This window comes from Falco biarmicus, chromosome 18 (assembly GCF_023638135.1).
Source record: "Falco biarmicus isolate bFalBia1 chromosome 18, bFalBia1.pri, whole genome shotgun sequence".
Classification (NCBI taxonomy): Eukaryota; Metazoa; Chordata; class Aves; order Falconiformes; family Falconidae; genus Falco; species Falco biarmicus.
Window position 1 is genome coordinate 437,260 of NC_079305.1, and position 21,884 is coordinate 459,143.

The window sequence follows — 21,884 nt, forward strand, 5'->3', positions numbered from 1 at the left end:
ACTGGGGTGCACTGGGAGCGTGCTGGAATAGAGCTGGGATGCACTGGGAGCATGCACTGGAAGGGTGCTGGAATGCACTAGGATGGAGCTGGGATGCACTGGGATTTCACCAGGATCCACTGAGATGGCACTGAGATGCAATTTGACGAAACTGGGATGGCGCTAGGGTGGCAGTAGAATGCATTGGGGGTGTACTGGAATGGCACTGGGATGGCACCAGATGCATTGGGATGGCGCTGGGATGCATTGGGGTGCACTGAGAGGTCACTGGGATGCACTGGGACAGCACTGGGATGAAGCTGGGATGCACTGGGATGGCACCAGGATGCATTGGGGTGCACTGGGATGCACTGAGATGGCACTGGGATGCAATTTGATGGCACTGAGATAGCACTGGGATGCATTGGGGTGCACTGAGACATCATTGGGTTGCACTGGGACAGCACTGGGATGGAGCTGGGATGCACTGGGATGACACCAGGATGCATTGGGGTGCACTGGGATGCACTGAGATGGCATTGGGATGCAATTTGATGGCACTGGGATGGCACTGGCATGGTGCTAGGGTGGCACTAGGATGCATTAGAGTGTAATGGAGTGGCAGTGGGATGCACTGGGATGGCACTCGGGATGCGCTCAGATGCACTGAGATGTCACTGGGATAGCACTGGGATGCACTGGATGGAGCTGGGATGCACTGGCAAGGCACCAGGGTGCATTGGGTTGTACTGGAATGAAACCAGGATGCATTGGAACACACTGTAGTGGCACAGGGATGGCAGTGAGATGCTCTGGGGTGCACTGGGATGGACTGGGACACCACTGTACTGGCATAGGACACATTGGGATGGCACTGGTATGGGATGAGATGGCACCAGGATGCATTGGGGTGCACTGGCATGGCACATTGGGGTGCACTTTAATGGTACAGGGATGCACTGGGATGCTCTGGAATGGCACTAGGATGCATTGGAGTTAACTGGGATGGAACTGGGATGTATTGGGATGCACTGCATTGGCATAAGGACAGCCTAAGGATGGCACTGGGATGCTCTGGAATGGCTCTGGGATGGTACTGAGCTGCATTAGGGTGCACTGAGATGGACTGGGATGGCACCGAGATGCTCCAGCATGCACAGGGATACAGTGGGATGGTACCAGCATGAACTGAGATGCACTGGAATGGCCAGTGTAATGCACTGGATGGAACTGAGGTGTACTGGAATGCACTAAAATGGTACTGGGATGCACTGGGAAGCAGTAGAATGGTACTGCAATGCACTGAAATGGAACTGGGATGTATTGGGATGCACTGGAATAGCACTGGGACACAGTAGATTGTCACCGAGATGCAGTGGGATGTCACTGGGATGCACTGAGGCAAATGGGAGTGTAATGATATGATCTGGCATAGCACTGGGGTGTACTGGGGTCGAACTGGTCTGTATTGGAATGCACTGGAGTGGCAGTGGGATGCAGTAGAATGGCACTGGGATGCACTGGAGTGGCGTCAGGATGAAATGAGACATTGGGATATAGTGAAGTGGGCTGCATTGAAATGGCACTGGAGCACACTGGATGCACTGAGATGGAACTGGGGTGAACTGGAATGCACTGGAAGGGCACTGGGATACAGTAGGTTGGCACTGGCTGCACTGAAATGGACTGGGATGGTCCTGAGATGTACTGGTGTAAACTAAGATGTTTTGGGATGCCCTGGAATGGTAGTGGAAACATACCTGATTGTAACTGAGATGTAGTGGGATGCACTGGAATGTACGGGTGAGTCACTGGGATGCAGTAGGATTGCACTGGGATGGAACTGGGGCATATTGAAATGCACTGGGGTGGCTCTGGATGCACTAGGATGTATTGGAGCACACTGGAGGAACACTGGGATGCAATGGGATTGCACTGGGATGTGTTGTGATCACTTACATGGAACTGGGATCTATTGTAATACATTGAGATGGTACCCGGGATGCACTGGAATGGCACTGAGACAGAGTGGGATGGCACTGGGTGTATTGGGATGCACTGGAATGGCACTGGGATATAGTGGGGCATGCAGGGTTAACATTGGGATGCACTGGGAAGCACTGGAACATGCTGAACTGGCACTGGGAGGGCACTGGGATGGCACTGGGCAGCACTGGGGCATGCTGGGAGGGCACAGGACCCCTGGGTGTGGGGATGCTGATACTGGTGTGGCAGAGTTGTGGGGACCCTGGGTGCGTGGAGGTCCCTGTGTCTGTCCCCATGGTCTCTGTCGCTGTCCCCCTCCATGGTCCCTGTGCCTGTCCCTGCCATGGTTTGTCTGTTCCCCCCCACCCCCCGCCATGGTCCCTGTCCTGGCCCCGTGGCCCCCCCTCCCATGTTGTCCCTTCCCCATGTCCCATGTCACCGTGTCCATCCCAATGTCCGGGCCACTCACCCCCACAGAACGTGTCTGTCCCTCTCCCTCAGCCCCCCCGCTCCCACCTGCATCACCCCCCAGTCCCCCTGCTCCGCCCCAGGGGACCCTGGCACGGGGACAGGGACAGGGCAGTGACACTGGCCATCCCCCCCCAGCCGCAAGCAGGAGATCATCAAGATCACGGAGCAGCTCATCGAGGCCGTCAACAACGGGGACTTCGAGGCTTATGCGTGAGTGGGGTCCCCTGTGGGCGGGGTTGGGTGGGGCTGGGGGGGTGGGGCAGGGCGGGGCGGGGCTGCCGCTCACCCACTGCCTTGCAGGAAGATCTGCGACCCCTGGGCTCACCTCCTTCGAGCCTGAGGCCCTGGGCAACCTGGTGGAGGGCATGGACTTCCACCGCTTCTACTTCGAGAACTGTGAGTGCCTGTCCTGCCTGCGCCCTGCCTGCCCTGCCTGTGCCCTGCCTGCACCCTGCCTGTCCTCTGCCTTTGCCCTGCTTGTGCCTTGCCTGCCCTGCCTGTGCTCTGCCTGCACTCTGCCTGCCCCCTGCCTGCCCCCTGCCTGCCCTGCCCGCCCCCTGCCTGCCCCCTGCCTGCCCCTGCCTGCCCCCTGCCTTTGCCCTGCTTGTGCCTTGCCTGCCCTGCCTGTGCTCTGCCTGCACTCTGCCTGCCCCCTGCCTGCTCCCTGCTGCCTGCCCCCTGCCTGCCCCCCTGCCCCTGCCTGCCCTGCATGCCCCCTGCCTTTGCCCTGCTTGTGCCCCTGCCTGCCCTGCCTGTGCCCTGCCTGCACCCTGCGGCTGCACCCTGCTTCTCCCTGCCCATCTCTTCTCCATCCATCCTGCCTGTTGCCCCTGCCTGTCCACCCCCGGCTGTCCTGCCTGTGCCCTGCCTGCCCTGCCTTTCTCCCTCCCCATCCTACCTGTCCCCTCTGCCTGTCCTGCCTGTCCCCCCTCGGCTGTTTTCTGCCTGCTTGCCCACCCCTGCCTGCCCAGCCTGTCTGGCTGCCTACCTAGCTGGCACCTCCTGCCCTGCCTGTCCACAGCCCTGCCCTGCCCGCCTGCCTGTATGCCTTATCTGGCCCTACCTGCCCCCACCCCCACCCCCACCCCCCCACCTGCCAGGCAGTCTTGGCCACCCGCTGACCGTCCGTCCATCCAAACTGCCTCACCCCTGCCCAGCCCCTCTGTCCGTCCACCCTACCTGTCCTTCCTGTCCCCCTGCCCGTCCCCTGTCTGGTCGCTGTCTGCTGCCCTGCTCGTCCTGCCTCTTCCCCATCTCTGCCTGCCTTGCCTGGCCTGCCTGCCCCCCCTGTCCGCCTGCCCGTCCCTGTTCCTACCCGGCCCATCCTCTGCCTGCCCTGCCAGCCCCCCTGCCCCTCGCCCTGCGCGCCGCTGACGCCCCCCCCCCGCAGTGCTCTCCAAGAACAACAAGCCATCCACACGACCATCCTGAACCCCCACGTGCACGTCATCGGGGAGGACGCCGCCTGCATCGCCTACATCCGCCTCACCCAGTACATCGATGCCCAGGGCCGGCCCGCACCAGCCAGTCCGAGGAGACCCGCGTCTGGCACCCGCCGCGACGGCAAGTGGCAGAACGTCCACTTCCATGGCTCGGGGGCCCCCGTCGCCCCCGCTCCAGTGAAGGTGAGTGCGGGATTGGGGGGGAAGGGGGGTGCCCTGCTTCTGGCTCACCAAGGGTGTCCCCCATCCCCGCAGAGGCTTGTGGTGGCTGTCCTGGTTCCAGCCCGACGGAGACGGCGATGGGAGCCGAGCCGGCAGCCGGAGCTGCGGCCCCGAAGCACGCGTCCGCATGCCTGTCCCCCCTCCGCCCCGGCCCCTGCTCCTCCCCCCACCAGTGCCTGTGTTTGCAGAAAACAAAAAGACAAAAAAAAAAAAAAAAAAAAAGCCAAAACGATGAAAACAGAAAAAAGAAAAAAAAAAAAAAAAAGGGGGGGGGGGGGAGAAAAACCCCCACCAAACCCCAACCCAAACACACACCCAAAAACCAACCCAGCCACTCGGCCACAGGCAGAGGGGCTGGGGGGGACAACCCCCACAGCCAGACCCCCCCTCTCTGCCCGTCTCCGCCTGGGGGGAGTGTGTCTCCCCAGCTGGTGGAAGGGGGGGGCAGTGGCGGGGGGGTGGGGGGGGTCCCGACCCCCGTCCCGGCTGTGCTTGTGGCGTTTCGCTGTTGCTGGTGGTGGATGTTGTTCTTTGGACTCCGCTTTTGCTCTTTCCCTCCCCCGGTCCCTGTACATAGAGAGAGCTCTTTATTTTTGAATTCCACGGGGGTCCCCGGCCACGGGGGGCTGCTGGGTGGTAAGCAAGGCTGGGGGGGGGGACAGACCCCCCCCCAAAAAAAAGTCCAGCGCTACCCCCAGGAGCGATGCCATGAGGGAACTGAGGCTGATCCCAGGCACTGCTGGGGGTGGGGCACGGTGGGTGCCTTTGGGAGGGTCCCCCGGCTGGCATCCCTGTGTCCCCAGCCTGGTGACAAAGGCCAGGCACCCAGCACCCTGTTTCCCCCCTCCCCCGGGCAGGCGGGTGGCTGGTCCTGGCTCCAGGTGCTGGCAGGTTTTTGGCAGAGGTGACAGGGTTGGGGGGATGTGGGTGCCATGTAATGGGGCTGGGGCGTGGCCGGGGGGCTGCGGCCCAGGCAGCGGGGATGGGGCGGGGGGATCGGGGCAATCCAGCCAGCACTGACGCAGCGTCGAAAGCACTTTAGACTAAGAGAACGGTCTCTTAGGGGGCACAGGCTGCTCCGCCGGGTGCTGGGCGTCCCCCGCTGCTCCCCCCACCGCACAGGGGCACCGGGCAGCGCTCCCACAGCTCCGGCCGAGGGTGTTTACTACCCTCCTGCCTCCCTTCCCCCCCAGCCAGTGCTCAGGGGGACCCCATCTCCCCCCCCGTTCTTCTTCCCTGGGGGAGGCATCACCCACTCTGGGCACTCTCCAGCTCGGCCACGCATTTTCCCTGGGGCTTCCCCTTCCTCCACCTCTGCGTCCGGAGGCACCGTGTGTTGCTGGGGGGCTGTTTTTGGCTGGGGGGGGGGGGGGGGGGGGGGGGAGGGCTGGGGGATATCTATTTCTTTTTTTAATTATTATTATTTTTTTCTGCATGCCCTTTGCGCGGGAGCAAACCTCGGGCGCTAATGCTGTATGTCGAGGAGCTGAGCTGAGCTGTTACTGTCCCATGAATGCTGGTGGATCGTTGCCAAATTTTTCTCTTCTCCCCTTTTCTCTCATTCTTTTTCCGTGTGTCGTCCCCCGCCCCCCTCCCCCCCCCCCCCCCCCCCCCCGGCACATCCCTGTCCCCCCAATCCCTTTGTCTTTTCTTTCTGAGCCTTGTAAGTGTATAAGATGACTCTGATTTTGTTTTTGTCTCGGGAAAAACTGCAAATAAATTATGAGGAAAAACAACTGACCAAAAAAAGTAGCTGGAGGGAGAAGGCTGAGTAAATCCCTACATGCTGGTTTGCCCCCAGGGCCCATGGGGATGCCCCTCCGGCCCTGCCCGGCCCGATTCCCACCCAGGGAAGCTGCAGAAAGAGTCGGAGCCGGCCGACAACTGCCAAAGACAACTTTATCCCCACCGGCCAGTGTGGCCAGCAGCACAGAAACAATAGGCAACACCGATCACGATACAATCTCAAGCAAAAGCTTTTTCCCTTCCAAAGGAGGAGGAAGAGGAGGCAGCGAGGGCTGCTGGGCGCCCAGCGAGCCCCCCCAGGCTGATGGCAGCAGGGGAGGGGGTCTCTGAGCCACAGGGAAGGCAGGTGAGCCCCCCCCAGCTGCCCCTCGGCCCTGCTCCCCTCCTGCCAGCACAGCAGCCCGAGCACTGGGGCTGGTTTCTGCGCTTGCCCCAGCTTCCCTCTCCCCCCAGCAGCTGGTGAACGGTGGGGCGCAGACAAGTCCCCGGCCAGGGCAATGGGGAACAGACCCCCCAACCCACGGAGCCAGGCAGGGGGGCCGCAGGCTGCCCAGGCCTGCCCTGTCCCCACTCGGCTCCTTCCCACACCTCCACCGCAGCCAGAAAAAGGGCCCTGGGGCAGCCCCCTCCCTGTCACCCACTCAGCCCTGCTCCTTCCCTGGGGATGGAGGCCAGCGAGTAGGCGCTGGGGGCACAGCTTCCAGCTCACCGCCATTGGGAAAAGCTGCCCAGGGAGGCAATGGGTGATAATCCAGCAGCGAGCATCCCCCACCAGAGGAAAGCGCCTCTTCTTCCCTTCCCACTCCCCCTCTCCCACCCCCCGGGCTCACTCTTAGGACACAAATACATAAAAGACCCACCCCGGCTCCCCAGGCAGCCCCAGGCATGGCGGCGGGAGCCCCGGTTCCTCTCTCCCTGCCTCCCCCAGGCCAGTAGTGCCAGGATGTCGAGGCACTGGCTAGTGTTACAGGTGTAAAGGCAGGGGAGTGCGCGTGGCTGGGCGCCCCATGGTCCAAGCCACCCTCGGGAAAAGCAAGGGCAGCGGGTCTCCGGTGCTCCCCCCACCCCGTGGGGTGCCGGCCCAATGCCAGGCTCGGCATCCCCTCCAGATGAAACAGTCACATAAGCCTGCAGAGCCGAGGAGGCCCAGCCCTGCCCCCCACGGCACAGCCCAGGCCTGGGAACCTGCCCTGGGCTTCTGCTTTCTGTCCTGGCTGAGGTCCGAAGGGGAGCGAAGGCCTGGTGGTCCGGAGCAGGAGACCCCAGGGTCCGCGTCACATGATTTCACAGCAGGAATTCTGCTTTCGGGCCTGGGAAGAAAAGGAAAACCAGCAGTGGCACTCACTGCAGCTCTCCAAGGGCCACGGGGGGCCCACACAGTCCTCCTCCCACTAGAGGAAGCCAGCACAGTCCCAGCCCTCACGGCTCACCACAAAAGCAAACACCCTGTGCCCCGGCGCTGAAGGCTCATGGCACAGACCTGACCCCCCTCAGCCGTCACCTCAGCCAGAGCCCACACCAGCAACCGCCGCAGCTGGGATCGGCATCACCCGCCACCAGCTGCAGGGCAAGATCGAGGAGCTGAGGAGCTCCGCAGCTGGAGTTCGGGCAACCACGCTCCCCTGGGTCAAAGCAGCTGCACCAGCAGCCGGCGATCCTTGCCTGCCACCCAGGTCCCCTGGCCCGGGGATTTATTCTGCCCAGCCCCAGGCCATCCCTGGCTCCTGAGGGAGGAGGGTGACCCTCCCCGGGGTGAAAACCTGCACTCACAGTTTTGTAGAAGGCTTTGGACTGTGCACCAAGCACCTCTGATTTGGAAACCAAGTCATCTAGCTTCTCCCCTCGCTCCAGCAGCGACTCCATGGTGTTGTGCTGCCGAAAAAAACAAATGCTGACTCACGGCACTGGCACCTCCTTGCTCGCTCCCCAGCCCCAAGCAGAAGGTGGAGGTGCTGGACCAGCCCAGAGGGCCAGGAAGGGCAGAGGAAGCTCCCAAAGCACCAGGAATGTCTCCAGGGAATGGAGAAGACAGGACAGCCCCGTCGCCTGGAAGGCCACCCTACACCCCAGCCCCCCAAAACGGGCACCCCTGCACAGACATGGCAGCTGGAGCGTCCTGGCCATGGGCCCAGTGTCCTTCTCACCAGGATGATTTTGGTCTCATCCAGCTCCGCCTGCACTCGGGTCATCGGGTCGGCATCACGGGGGGTTCTTGGAGAGAAACAACAGTGTTGGCACTGCCACCACGGGCATGTCGGCATCCCCTGGGCCATGGCCCCGCGGCGGCACAGGCACTACCCGTGCTTCCACCTCCAGACCTCATATTCCCCAGCCTCTGCACAGGACCCCTCTTCCCCACCACCCTGTGGTGGTCCCGGGAGGCTGTACCTGGTATTTACTGAGGTATCCATCCAAGGCTGCGTAGCTGATTGTTGCTGGGGATCCTGAAGGCCAGTCTATTTTGCTGACCTGCCTGGAGAATTCATCCAGCACCTGCGACATAAGGAAGTGGGCAGTTACTGCCCAGCAGTTATGCCTGTGGGCTCACAGTGACCAGAATCTCCTCATAAAAGGAGATTTCTTTCCTCTTCTTTGTTCCCTTTTGAACAAGCCAAGGTAAGAAACAGAAACCAACCTCTCGGACAAGCGACTGACAGAGTGGTGCTGACACCAGGTAGGGGTGGCTGTCCCTGACTGTCCCCAAAACCCTGCACCCTGCCAGACACATAATCACCAGTTTTCAGCAATGCCGGGAGCGTGGCTGCAACCAGTTTTCCCTCATACAACCCAAGCTAGCCAAGGACGACGGAGTGTTTGTCCTGGGCCGGCAGCAGAGTGGAGCTGGGACTAAGTCCTGGCATGCAAAGCCAAGGCACTGCATGGCTCAGAAGTCTTTGGGCCAGCCAGATCCCGCTCAGCTCATCTCCCATGTCCCCCAGCTAACGAGCGGGAGGGTCATTTCCTCGTCACAGCATGAGCAGGAGATCAGAGAGGTCCCCAGAGCAGCCCCAATGCACAGCCTGTTGCCCCTGGAGCCACTCCCAGCCCACGCGCTCACCTTGTCCAGCAAGGTGAAGCAAACTCGCTGCGGATATTCATTATCTGCAATCACCACTCCAGCCAGCCCGTCATTCCGGACATACACGTGGCAGAGGTACTCTGGGCAGAGAATTCATGTCAGAGAGGCAGCGTGAAGGTCCAGAGCCTCCCCCAGCACCCGCCACCTCCTGCCCAGCCCCTGCAGCTCTTCCACATTGCCCTGGAAGTTTTAATTCAGTGACCGCATTTCACATGATTTCATTAGGAGAGTGGGAAGGGCTCAAGGGAGAATCAAAATCAGCCCCGAGTTGTGCTTCAGCAGGTTACCGCAGCCTAGCCACGTGGTACAGGACATGACATGAACATTCCAGGGCAGCAGGTAGTGCCAGAGTTAAACACAAACCAGCAGGGGAAGCACTCGGCCTGATTTTAATAAATAACGACCAGTCACAAGGCTGGAGTGTTATTAAAGAGGCTGCAGTGGCCAACTCCAGGCCGCACCCTGCGCATCCCAGGGTTTGGGAGGCACGTGGAGCCGTGGAGCAGGGTGGGGAGGCTGGAGGTGCAGCCAGAGATCAGGGTACGGAGCCCAGGCTTGCACGGCAGGGCTCAAGGGACAGGAGGCTGTGCCAGCACAGCTGCCCCTCGGGGCATTGCCGCTGTGTGGGACAAGACAAACCCAGCGAGCAGAGGGTGCGCAGCCTGACAGCTCTGAGCCTTCCAAGGGCGGCCGGAAGAGTAACGAAACTTGAAGGCAGCAGCTGGCTGCCAGGCACGTCCCTGGTCCTCCTGTAACCTCTCTTGCGGGGCGGGCTGGCTTCTCGCCTAGCTCAACAACCTCACTTTGAGGTCTCATTTTTTTATCATAAACAGACAAGCAACAAAGCACGTGCAGCTGCATGTGCTGACCCTGGGTTATCCTCTTACCTTGCTCCTTGACGGAGGCTCTGCTGCCCAGCTCCGAGCGCTCCACAATCAGCTGGCTCGTGAAGGTCATGAATTCCTGCACGCTGCAAACACAAAGCGTTGGCACTCGAGTCTGCGAGGGGTCCCAGGTCTGTGGGAGCTGCACGTGCTCCAGGGAGCTACAGGGGTGCTGGCGCAGCAGCCATGGGGATGATAGTCTGTCCCGCAGGTCACCAGTGTTTTGGGTGAACTGAAACCCTTCCCCACGACTCCACTGCCACATTTGGGTCATGGTGACATGGCTGAGCTGTGGGTTTTCCTCGAGGAAGAAGCCAGACCCTGCACACACACAGAGCTGCAGCCACCACGCAACAACTCCAGCTTTGCCACGTCCTGGGGAGCGCCCGTGTTCCCCATCCACGGCGAGAGACTCGCAGCCCTGGACACAACTTGCTTTTTGGTGATTTAGCAGGACATAAACCACCACTGACCCACAGATCTGCCTGTCTAGTGCCTGATGAGTGGCTGCGCCCTGCTCTAACGCAGTGAGGGGCTGCAGGGGTGCTCCGGCCCCTTCTCCTGTGGGAGTCTTTTTCCTTGGGGCCCCTGGGGCCCTCACCTGAATCCCACGCAAGGTGCCGGCATCCCAGGAAAGCTGTTTGACCTGCAGACACACCTCAGCTACCTACCACTTTGAGCCAAAATTAAGGAACATCCTTAAGCCAAACTTGCTCTAAAGGCTGGAAAACATTCCTGAGCCCAGGCTCGAGTCCTGCCAAACAGGCTTCTCGCATAAACCCCTCCTCTTCACCCCACAGTAAAAACAGAGGCCAAAAATCATGAGCACGTGCAAAATAAATCTGTTCCAAACACACACGGTCCTGGGCACACCGGGATTAACAAACATGAGGTGACAAATTCCCCACTTCAGCTAGGAAGTCCCAGGAAGAGAAACCTGTCAGAGCTCAGATTACAATTTGCTCAAACACCCCCTGCACCAACAGCTCCCGCTCAGGAGCTTCATATGATGTGGCGCCGAGGAAACGTTAACAAAAGCAGACACCGGCACAGCAAAGGCCGCAATTTCCTCACTGCCTTCCACCACCGGAACCAACTCCAGAACGGGGATTTTCTTCTCATGGTTTACATACTCCTTAGGGGGTTTTGCATTTCTCCCAGCCTGGACACCATGCAATCAGACACCAGCTCCACTGAAACTCCGAACTGTCGGGTTTCCAGGCACTGCAGAGAAAAGACCAGCCCAAAGATTTCTTAATCCAACTTCAGCAGAAACAAGAGGACCGACACGTTCCTCCTGGTGTGGGAGACCTGCTGGCAGCCACAGCCCCCACTGTCACAATTCTTCACAGTATTCCTGGAGGAATCAGCCACCGAAGACTTCATTCCCTCACACTGTGCTCCTGACTCTCCCACATTATGTGGCAGATGTTTGACAGCAGACACCGCGCGCTGGCATGGCCAGGCCAGCCCCATCCATCTACCCAGCAGGTTCTCACAGCCCCCAGGAACCACAACCCTATTTATCCCAGATCCAAACGAACTCCCTGGTAACTCCACAGCCTCAAAAAATGTGCATGCAGGATTTTTAACCCAAACTTAAGTTAGTCACACCTCATACATCACACCTAGGCTGCGCTCACACAGGTACCGAGGTGAACAAAACGCCCCTCCGAGCATGACCCGGGAACCAGCCCAGGACAAGGATTAACCACTGGAGAATAACAAGCACAGACAGCCCCACCCCCCCACCCCCAACATCATCGCTGCTCCCAACAAACCAAGAATGTTTTAAGCAAAGAAACAGCCCTCTGTCAGGGAAGCAGCTCTTTCAGCTGTACCTGACAGCAAAACCACACAGGGAACCTTCTCAGGATTTGGAAAACAAAGAACTGTGACTATGAAGTCGTTTGGGTTTTCAAAAGATTACTTCACCCGCTGCAACCCATCTTGGAGCACATGTGTTGGCAGCGCTGGCACAGCTCCTTTATCCCTCTTGCACATTTAGCTAAGAAAGTATTTTTTAAGACAATCTTACTTCAGCATGTTCCCTTTACCACTGGGATTGCAGAACCAAATGTGCTCAAGGCTCCATAAGATCTTGGCAGGGATGGGGCATGAAGTCCCACAGGTGAGTATTTCCTAAGGCCTTTATCGTCTGGAGTCAGGGGCTGGGAAACGAGTGGTTTCACAACATGCGCCTGCTTGATTTTAAAACTTTGAGAGGCTTTTTAGGAGCTCGCCTCAGCTGCCAGCTCAAGGGCAGCTGCTGAGAGCGCTCCGTGATCTGGCTGTGTGCACGGAGCAGGCAGCAGGACACCCGGGAGCTCAGATCAGTGTTCTGGGCTAAACCGGCTCACCTGAAGCAGTCAGAATAACCCAAGCAGAGGTTTGTGGGCTGGGAAAAGTTTAAGATTAGACCAAGCACCTAAATGAAAAGATACCGGAGGTGTCAGGAGAGCCTTGTAAGTCTGACACAAAGACAAGCCTCCCACTCGCCTCACACCCCAGGAGCTGCCGTGACTACCCAGCTTCGGCACTCACTGCAAGGGAGAATGGCTGACTTGAGCACTCAGGGTGTTTCCTTGCAGCCAGATTTTATCACTTGGCTACAGTGGATGATTTACCGAGTCAAACCTGACCTCCAGCTGCTGCTGGTCCTGGGTGGCTCTTAGGGGAAATGAGGTTTCACCCTGTTCCAGAGGCTGCAAGGTTGCTCAAAGTGGATTCTGCAGCACTGAATCATGTGTGCTGGGTCACATCTCCCCAGGAGAGCATCTCTGGTGGGTTTATCCCTTAGGAAAAGTCAGTTAAGAGCTGCCACTGCATCCCTGGTGACACAGGAGCAGAACGGGGAAGAAAACCCACCAAAAGCTTTTACACCCTCTCCCCAAGGTCCTGCCCGAGCCACGTGCCAGCCTCACAGGGCACAGGCGAGTTTCCTGCCCCCAGATCCCCCCCTGGGAGGTTCTGTCACTCCAGGCACCCACCTGGACCTCTGGAAGAAGTTGAAAGTGGACACGTCATAGGCAGCTTTCAGTAAATGCACTTTGGGGTCGCCTTTGTAAAGGACACTTAGGCTGTAGAGCCTCATCTTGGAGTCTCCCGCTTCCCTGAGGAGAGGAAGGAAACCCGGGGGATGAGAAAGGGGCCAGGCTGCTGCCAGGCTTGGAAACCAAGCAGCTGGTGAGACCCTTCCCGAGCAGCTGGGCCTTTCTCCCGGGCCTCACCAGGACCCTCCTCCTGCCCCTGTGGCTGGGGGTCCTCTGCATCACCCAGTCCCTTCCTCTGTCCTTTAAATGCCGGCCCGAGGCAACCTGCACCCACACGCCTGCCTGCTGACACCCCCAGGGCCTGCCCTGTCACCCCGTCCCACGCCTCCCCCAGGCTCGCCTGGCCACCAGCCCTGGTCCCTTCAGCCGGGACACCCTGGCAATGACCCCCCACGCTGGTGTGACCTCAAATAGCCCAGTCCTGCCCTGTATAACCCAGTTCTCCCCAGTATAACCCAACTAACCCAGTCCCCACCCCTCCAACATAAGCCAGCCCAGGCCCCCGGCGGGCCCGGCCCCCAGTATGACCCAGCGGGCCCAGCCCCCGGCCCAGCCCCCGGGTCCAGCACGAGCCACTCCCCACCCAGTACGAGCCAGGCCCACACCCCGGTCTCCCCCCGGCCCGGCCCGCAGTACCGGCGGTTCCGGAAGCAGCTGGGAGAAGGCGACGGCTAACGAGGGGGGCGGGGACTGAGCGCCACCCGGAAACAGAAGCGCCGCACCCGGAAGTGACACCCGCCCCAGACAACTGCCACGGGGCCTCGCCCACTCTGCGCACGCTCTGACTGCGCTCCGCCCCCTCAACCTCTTGACCAATAAGCGCCTGTCTTCCCCAGCCCCGCCCACCTCCGCTCGCGGCCCGCCTTCTAGCTGGGCGGCCAGTCAGGGCTGTCCTGGCGTCATGGGGCGGGGCTTCTTCCTCAGGGCCTCCAGCAGAGGGCGCTCTATCCCGGCGTCCTTTGCGCGGGGGGTGCGAAGAGGACGGGGCCTGGGGGCCCCATGGCTGGGCGGGGGCGGCTCCGTGGGGCCGGGGTCTGTCAGTGGCGCGGCCTCACCCCGTGGCATGGGGCCTGCGCGGGGGGTGGGGGTGTCTCTGGGGGGTGGGCCTCTCTCCTGCCCCAGAGTGGGCCCCGCTTGGGGGGCCTCTCCCCACAGTGCAGGGACCCCTGGGGCGGCTGGGGACCCGTCCGTGGGGCTGTACTGTCCTCCACAGTGTGGGGGCTGGCTGGTGAGGTGGGGGTGCATCCCCCAGGGGGTCTGGGCCCCTCTGTGGGCTGAGGACCCCACTATAGGGCCTGCTCCCCTCACAGGGTGGGCACATGTTACCAGAGCTGCCCCCCCCCAACACAGCTGCCCCCCCCAACACAGGGCTGGGAGCAGGGTGGGGATGAGGCGCTGTGGGGTGACCCTGTCCCCCCCGCCAGGCCCTGCCGTGACACCCCCAAACCGTCCGCCCTCCCCAGAGCCCCCTGGCTTCCCTGTGGGGCTGCTGGCCCCACAGCGCCCGTCCATGCTCCCCGGGGAGCCCGCCTCCCCGCTCCCCACTCCGTGCCGAGGGGGTGCTGCCACGTTCAGGTTTTGGGGTCCACCCGTGGCTGGGAGTATCCTCTTGCCCACCAGGACCCCCATAAGCTGGCGTTCCCCCAGGTGCCCCCCAGTGCTTGGCCGAGATGCCACCGATCCAGGGATGAAGGGGGAACCGCCATGTCCCCGTCCCCCCTAAACCGGCGGCTGTCCGCAGTCTGCCACGATGCCTGGCATCAATCCCGGCATCGCCAGCGCTTTTCCCATCCTGGGGGTATGGAGCACTTCCCAGTCACCCTCGCCCCTCGCTGGGTGGCCGTAACCTTTGTCATCGAGCTGCGGCCGCTGGGGCCTGGCACGGTCTCCATGGGAGCGTGCCGGGTTGCTAAGCCGTCGGGTGGAGTGCTTGCCACCGACGCCAGGACATCGAGCTGTTGATATGACAACTGGAGCGGGGACACGGGTGGCCCGGGGCGTGGTGCTTCGCATGACGGGGCCAGTGGCCCCCAGCAGGGAGGGGTCCCGGCCAAGCCTCGCCACCACGCCAGGACTTCCCCGCTAGCTGTAGAAACCCACCGGGGTGGGCTCGTGACCCCTCACCGCACTGAAAACCGTCCCGCGCGCCAGTAAGTACATTTACCGGTGGAAGGAAGCAAGTGGGGAGAGCTCGACCCGTGTGTGTCCCCGGTGCGAAGGATGCGGGGTGAGAAGGCTGAGCCCACCAGGGCACGAGGCTGCGCTCCCTGCCCCTCTGCTTGAGGGTCCAGAGGCCGGGGGGGGGCAGGATCCCCCCCCCTCAGCAGGTGCTGGAGAGGAGGCGGCCGCCACCGGGCGTCGGATGAGATAAAGCAGCGAAAGTGGAGCATCCTCCGGCAGAGCGAGGGACGGAGCAGCCCAGCACCGGCCAGACGACTGCCGGGACGGGGAAGGGGGCTTGGTCCCCAGGCCAGGCACCGCAGCGGGGTGCCCGGGGGTTTGGGGGGGGGACGGCTCGGCACGCAGCCCACCCCACCCCGACAGCTGCCCCCATGCTGGATCACCGAGCCAGGATGGAGAGCGGCAGGAAGGAGAAGGTGAGGCTGCTGCCGGGGTGATCCGGGGGGGGGCTGGCGGGGAGACAGGGTGAGGGGCACCCAGTGGGTGTGGGGAGTGGCGCGGATCCTCCCCAGGCTTCCAGCAGCGAGCAGCCGGGTGCTGTGGGCATCTGTGGCCAGGCAAAGGATGGAAGCAGCCGGGTAGAGAGGATGGCTGACTGGGAGCACGCTGGCTCCAGGGGCAAAGCCAGGTGGCCTGGGGTCAGCCCTGGTGTGCCAGAGGGGTCCCCGTCCCTGAGGCTAGCCCCCCAGCACAGTCCAGGGAGGGGGCCCAGCGCCGCGAACCAGGGCTCTGCATTTCGGTGTGCTGGGTCTCGGCACGGCATGGGCTGTCCCCCGTCACCAACACGACTGAGGACTTGGGATGGAGCTGGGAGCATTTGTGGGACCGCAATGCCTGGCTGGGATGCTCCCACCATCTGGGCATTGCCCTTGTCATCATGCTGCCAGCCAAGCGGCTGCTGCCCCTGGGGTGAGGTGGGGCCTGTCACCTCCTTCGGCTGGTCGTCACCGTTGTCACCGAGGCACCCAGTAGGATGGCACCTGGCTCATCCCTGGCCAAACACCAGTTGAGGAAAGCTGCTCCCATCTCCTATCCCGGGTGGATTGAGCTCACGGGGCCATGGGCAAGGACAGTGAGATGCTTCCCTGCTGCCAACTGGGACATCCAAGGGGACACCGAGGGGACATGGCATGTGCCAGGGGCAGGAGTGCATGGCTGGCAGAGTTGGGCATCACAGCCACTGCAGCCTTCGGCCGTGTGGATTCCAGCTTTGTCCCCTTTGTGGGATGGATCAGAGCAAACAGTTTCCTTGGAAAGCCGAGAGCCAGTTTTGGTTGCATTGGAAGAGCCAAATCCCACCATGGAAGAGCCAAACCCATTGTTTTGGAGGCAAGAGAAGGGATGAGTAGGGGCACATGGCACCTGAGATGGAAAAAAACCATTGGAGAAATAAAACTGTGACCCTTGGGTGCCACCTTCGGGTGCCAGCCCTGGGGACAGGGATCCTCTGGCTGTGGCAAATTTGGCATTCACATGCCGAGTGGTGCCACAGGGTGGCTTTGCACTGAATACCTTCAGCTGCCGACACAGGCAAGATGGTCAAATCCCCTGGCAGGATTTTACCACCCATCCTGGGCTCAGCACCTTCCGGATTGAGGTGAAGCTCACCACGGTGCTGCCTTGGGCTGCCCCAGCCCCTTTTGGGGGTGGCCAGCGGCATCCCCTGGCACAGCAGTGTCCTCCATGGTGCAGCCATGTCTCTTGGCATCTTGTCTCACAGCACCTTGGGGGTTCAGGATTAATGGAGCCCCTGGTCTTCAGAACCGGGATGGACCAGGGAGGATGGCTGAAGGGGTGCTGAGGTGCCGGGGTCCCGCCTGGCTGTGGCGAGGGCTCTGCGGGGCAGGAGCTTTCAGGGTGAGGAGATATTTGGGATGAGCCCCTGCTCAGCAGCCTGGAGGCTGAGGGATGGCATTCGGGGCTGGGTGATGTGTCAGGATGCACTGGGGGGGTCAGGGTGAGCAGCAAGGGTCAGGGTTTGGCTAAATGGAGGTGGTGGGTGCCCTCCTGATGCACACTTTACCACATCCCAAAGCCTTTTACAGAGCCTCCCACCCTGAAACACATCGGGAAACAGCAGCAGCCTTGAGGAAAACATCCGTCTGCTGGTGAAAGTGCAAGCGGGAGCATTTTAAGCTTGCCCGGAACCCGGTGACTAATGAGCCCTCTAATGCCACCGGCTGCATCTGGCCGAGCAGCGAGCGCTCGCTCCCCCAGCTCCATCTGACAGCCCGGGGCTGCCTGCCCCCAATTACGTGCCGTGGCTAATGGAGGCTGCGCTGGCTGCGGAGCCTGGGGTTGCTACATGAAGGGTAAATACAGGTCCTGCCTGCCAGGCGCTTTCCTCAAGTGGGCCCTGCGGTTCTCCCTGGCAGCAAGGCCAGGGAGCATTTCCTGATAATACTTTTTATATCCTGCCTGTGGTCCTGCCCGCCCACCCGCCCGCCCTCAGCCCCCTGTTCACACTGAGTTTGATGGGTGGAAAAAGGGGCCCGTGGCTCCCAGGAGGATACAGGGAGGGGGATGCTCCCGGCTCCCGGGGGACTGAGAAGGACACCAGCATCCTCATTGCAAACCCAGAGGTGTCCCACACCCGTGGTAGGAGCCACTAAGCTCCTGAATGGCATCGCTGGAAGTGCTCCTTGCTGGAAAAGACCCTGGGATCCAGTGGGATGGGATGTCCCAGGTCACCAGTCCAAGCCCTGCTGGAATGGCACTGCCTTCGACACCTGAGCTCATGGCAAATCAACTAGCTGAAGGTGATGGCATGGGGACCCCTGTGCCAACCACGGGTGGCTCACAGGCAGCACCAAGAGAGGATTTGGGGACAGCAGTGGCTCATGCTGGTCCTGTGAATTCACCAGTGTGTCAGTTAGGTTGAAGCAGGATAGCAGAGAGATGGGATAAGGTGTTTTGGGGTGCCTGTGTGCTGATGGGGAAAACCAGGGCCAGAGGAAGGAAAATTTGGACTACTTATTGTGTTTCAGACCACCTGTGTCCCATGTCCCCCATCCCCAGCTGATGCCGTCTGTCCCGCTGCAGGTGGAGCGGATCCTGTCAGAGTTCCGGCTGAAGGAGGAGGACCTGAAGAAGGTGATGTACCGGATGCAAAAAGAGATGGACCGAGGGCTAAAGCTGGAGACACATGAGGAAGCCTCTGTCAAAATGCTGCCCACCTATGTCCGCTCCACACCTGAGGGCTCAGGTACAGCGCTGCTGGGCTGGACGGGTGTTGCTCCTGGTCCTTTGTCATGTCACCTCTTCCCTACACCTCACCGAACTTGGTGCAGGAGTCTGAGTTCCCCTCTGAGCTGGTTATCTTGTGTCTCCCTTCCCTGGCTTTGCAGAGGTCGGAGATTTCCTGTCGCTGGACCTCGGCGGCACCAATTTCCGTGTGATGCTGGTGAAAGTGGGCGAGGGGGAGGAAGGGCAGTGGAAGGTGAAAACGAAGCACCAGATGTACTCTATCCCAGAGGATGCCATGACAGGGACGGCTGAGATGGTGAGCTGGGTACACAGGGCATCCCGTCCCCTCCCGCACGGTCCCTGTCACCAGGCAGGGGCACACCGTGCCACATTTCAGTGGGGAAGCCAGCAGGTACATCCCTCATCCCAGCTGGCAGAAGTTGGGGGTGGTGGGGAGGTGGCCACGCTTGGGGGACCTGTGGCGGGGATGGTGGCTGGCCATGGGCAGTGGGAGGATGGAGACAGCCCCTGGCAAAGGCTGGCCCTCCTCTCTTCCAGCTCTTTGACTACATCTCCGAGTGTATCTCTGATTTCCTGGACAAGCACCAGATGAAGCACAAAAAGCTGCCCCTGGGCTTCACCTTCTCCTTCCCTGTGCGGCACGAGGACATCGACAAGGTGAGGGGGTGGCCGCGCAGCACAAGAACTCGGGGGTCCCCATGACCCAGCTATACCTACAGCCCCATTTCGGTCTTACCCTCACTCCAGGGCATCCTCCTGAACTGGACCAAGGGCTTCAAAGCCTCCGGCGCAGAAGGGAACAATGTGGTTGGGCTCCTGAGAGATGCCATCAAACGGCGAGGGGTGAGATGAGCGTACGGTTTGTGCTGGTACTGCAGCAGTGGGGAGGCCCTGGTACCCCCGGCCATCCCCACAACAGGACTGCTGGAGCCCAGCTTGTCCCCAGGAAGGGTCATTCCATGTGTGTGCACACGTGTGTGTGTGACACATGCATGCGTCCTTGCCCTTGGGGACCCTCCACCCCAGATTTCCCTGCTGCAGGACAGCCTGGACCCCCAGTGAGACCCTGATGGTCCTTTTCCCCTCCCCAGGACTTCGAGATGGACGTGGTGGCAATGGTGAACGACACAGTGGCCACAATGATCTCCTGCTACTATGAAGATCACCGGTGCGAGGTTGGGATGATTGTGGGTAAGACGGCCCCTTCCCACAGGGACGCGTGGCAGGCGGGGGTGGACTGCTCCTATGGCCCCGCTCACACTCCCCTGCTGTGAGCAGCGGCTTGTCCTTTTTGTGGACACACACTGAGGACAGGTGTGTGGCACTGGCACCCTGCCGAGGTCTCCTGTTGTTGGGACGCCAGATGGCATCACCTGGGCCTGGCATGGTGGTGGGAGGACCTTCAGGGTAGAAAGGGGTTGGTCACTGCAATGGGTCTGGTCACCCATGGCTCGGCCACCCCCAGCAGGGGACATCCTCTCTCCAGGCTTCGGGTGGCTCTGGCACCTCACCGTGTGGGTGGGGACCCACTGAAGGTGGCTGGTGCTGGCCGTGCTGGGGAGCCTGGGAGGTGGGGATGGTTTTGAAGCCCCCAGGCTCCTTTGCCCCCCTGCAGGGGGGCAGCCCCCCGCCACCCCCCAGACCCACACTCTCTTTAGTGCGATCAACCACGCGGCCATCTGGGCTTTCCGCACTGTCCCCTCAGCCTGGGTAAACACCGCGCCGCCAGCGCCGGGCTGTTTATCATCACCTCCTCCGGAGGCCAGGCTGCCCTCACCGTGCGGCTGCCAGAGCCCCTGGGACCCTGCGGGGGCCACCCCCGACACCCACCAGGGACAAGCAGCCGGACGGGGCTGCGGGGAGGGCCCGGGGGGGAGCAGGGGGGCTGAGCTTCCCCATCCACATCGGGAGGGGGATGTGCAGCTCCGAGCACAGCTCCGCAGCCACAGAGCTGGCTGCCCCACAGAGCCATCGCGATGGGTATTGGATCAGCGTTGTCCCCCCTGCCACCACCCGGTCCCATCCCTGGTTCCCGCTGGCAGGGACAGGCTGCAATGCCTGCTACATGGAGGAGATGCAGAACGTGGAGCTGGTGGAGGGCAACGAGGGGAGGATGTGCGTCAACACGGAGTGGGGGGCCTTCGGCGCCTCAGGGGAGCTGGACGAGTTCCTCCTGGAGTACGACCGCGTGGTGGACGAGACCTCACTTAACCCCGGTCAGCAACTGTAAGGAATAGGACAGATCCAGTTCCTCTGGGTGTCCCCTCCCAAATTCCCAGCTGCGTCCCCTCTGCCCACCCTTCTTCTTCCCCTGCCCACCTGCACCATGCTGGGCTCAGCTGAGGCTGGAGCAACTCATCACAGGTACCCCCAAGGCGGGGGTCCTTTGCCCTGGCCGCCATGCCCACGCGCAGGGATGTGTCCGGCACGTGAGGGGGAAGGAAAGAAGGGGTGCTGCAGGACGTGGCCCCCCGCCAAGCCCTGGCCCTGACGGCTGCCTCCTTGCCTGTGTTCCCCCCCAGCTATGAGAAGATCATTGGGGGGAAGTACATGGGGGAGATCGTCCGGCTGGTGCTGCTGAAGCTGGTGGATGAGAACCTGCTCTTCAACGGGGAGGCCTCTGAGAAGCTCAAGACCCGTGGGACCTTTGAGACCCGCTTCGTGTCACAGATCGAGAGGTATGGAGCTGACAGGGCCACGGTGGGAGGTGGCACCCCCAAACCAGCCTGCTATGCTGCCCCGCATCAGGGTCTTCTGTCCTGTCACCCCACACCGGTCCAGGTGCAGTGGGGTGTCTGTCCAGCCACCCCACACCAGGTGTTCCCACGTGGGGGTCCCCGTGTCCCATCACCCTATGCAGGGTTGTCTCACATGGGGGACCCCTGTCCCATCACTCCACACCAGCCTGCTCTGACCTGTATTGGGGTCCCCGTGTCCTGTCAGCCCGCACCAGCCTGCTCTGACTGCCCCATATCAGGGTCCCCCAACCCATCACCCCACACCAGCCTGCTCTGCCCCATATTGGGATCCCCTATCCCGTCACCCCACACCAGCCCTCTACAACTGCCCTGCACGGGGTCCCTGTGTCCCACTGTGTCCCCCTGGCCGATGCGCCCCTCTGTCCCCATCCCAGCGACTCTGATGACCGCAAGCAGATCTACAACATCCTGACGGCCTTTGAGCTGCTGCCCTCGGGGACGGACTGTGACATCGTGCGGATGGTCTGCGAGAGCGTCTCCACCCGTGCTGCCCAGATGTGCTCGGCCGGGCTGGCTGGCGTCATCAACCGCATGCGGGAAAGCCGCAGCCAGGAGACCCTCAAAATTACCGTGGGCGTTGACGGCTCCGTCTACAAGCTCCATCCCAGGTGAGGCTTCCCAAGAGCCTTCCTCCCGCCACCACCCCCTTCCTCCTCCCCCTACATCCCCCCAGCCTTGACCCCGGGTTTTTCCCCTCTGGCAGCTTCAAGGACCGCTTCCATGCCACGGTTCGGCAGCTGACGCCCGGCTGCGACATCACCTTCATCCAGTCAGAGGAAGGCAGCGGGCGCGGAGCCGCGCTCATCTCTGCCGTCGCCTGCAAAATGGCCTGCATGATGGGGCAGTGAGAAAGGACTCGGGGGGAAGCTGAGGAT

General features: G+C 61.4%; 3 protein-coding genes across 3 annotated transcripts in view; 2 read left to right on the forward strand and 1 right to left on the reverse strand.

The window, feature by feature from the left end:
- The window catches only part of CAMK2B (calcium/calmodulin dependent protein kinase II beta), a gene marked incomplete at its 3' end in the record, with an annotated part of 21,246 nt that extends 16,945 nt beyond the window's left edge, over positions 1–4,301 (forward strand). Inside the window, 7 exon segments of the mRNA XM_056321752.1 lie at positions 2,572–2,646; positions 2,737–2,749; positions 2,751–2,832; positions 3,827–3,847; positions 3,850–3,945; positions 3,948–3,988; positions 3,990–4,301. Coding sequence (XP_056177727.1) covers positions 2,572–2,646; positions 2,737–2,749; positions 2,751–2,832; positions 3,827–3,847; positions 3,850–3,945; positions 3,948–3,988; positions 3,990–4,301 — 640 coding nt within the window.
- Positions 4,302–5,981: 1,680 nt separating this feature from the next.
- YKT6 (YKT6 v-SNARE homolog) lies at positions 5,982–13,623 on the reverse strand. The gene is made up of 8 exons (XM_056321707.1): positions 13,499–13,623; positions 12,800–12,922; positions 9,813–9,895; positions 8,905–9,005; positions 8,230–8,339; positions 7,991–8,057; positions 7,617–7,718; positions 5,982–7,156 (listed from the first exon to the last, which is right to left on the reverse strand). The coding sequence occupies exons 2-8, from the start codon at positions 12,901–12,903 to the stop codon at positions 7,121–7,123; spliced, it is 603 nt and encodes a 200-aa protein (XP_056177682.1). The 5' UTR covers positions 12,904–12,922; positions 13,499–13,623; the 3' UTR covers positions 5,982–7,120.
- A 751-nt stretch (positions 13,624–14,374) lies between these two features.
- Positions 14,375–21,884, forward strand: GCK (glucokinase). Its single transcript, XM_056362844.1, has 10 exons — positions 14,375–15,459; positions 18,086–18,248; positions 18,391–18,545; positions 18,788–18,907; positions 18,998–19,093; positions 19,342–19,441; positions 20,293–20,476; positions 20,773–20,928; positions 21,384–21,617; positions 21,713–21,884. Exons 1-10 carry the CDS (start codon positions 15,415–15,417, stop codon positions 21,855–21,857), a joined length of 1,398 nt encoding a protein of 465 aa, XP_056218819.1. The 5' UTR covers positions 14,375–15,414; the 3' UTR covers positions 21,858–21,884.

What these genes read in the sequence shown, in the direction of transcription:
- YKT6 (XM_056321707.1), bottom strand. Translation starts at nt 12,903, where the DNA reads ATGAGGCTCTACAGCCTAAGTGTCCTTTACAAAGGCGACCCCAAAGTG. An exon ending in AACTTCTTCCAGAGGTCCAG is followed by an intron (nt 9,896 to 12,799) that starts GTGGGTGCCTGG and finishes TTGTGTTTGCAG; the next exon opens with CGTGCAGGAATTCATGACCT. An exon ending in ATGAGACCAAAATCATCCTG is followed by an intron (nt 7,719 to 7,990) that starts GTGAGAAGGACA and finishes TTTTTTCGGCAG; the next exon opens with CACAACACCATGGAGTCGCT.
- GCK (XM_056362844.1), top strand. Translation starts at nt 15,415, where the DNA reads ATGCTGGATCACCGAGCCAGGATGGAGAGCGGCAGGAAGGAGAAG. An exon ending in CGAGGTTGGGATGATTGTGG is followed by an intron (nt 19,442 to 20,292) that starts GTAAGACGGCCC and finishes TCCCGCTGGCAG; the next exon opens with GGACAGGCTGCAATGCCTGC. An exon ending in CTTAACCCCGGTCAGCAACT is followed by an intron (nt 20,477 to 20,772) that starts GTAAGGAATAGG and finishes GTTCCCCCCCAG; the next exon opens with CTATGAGAAGATCATTGGGG.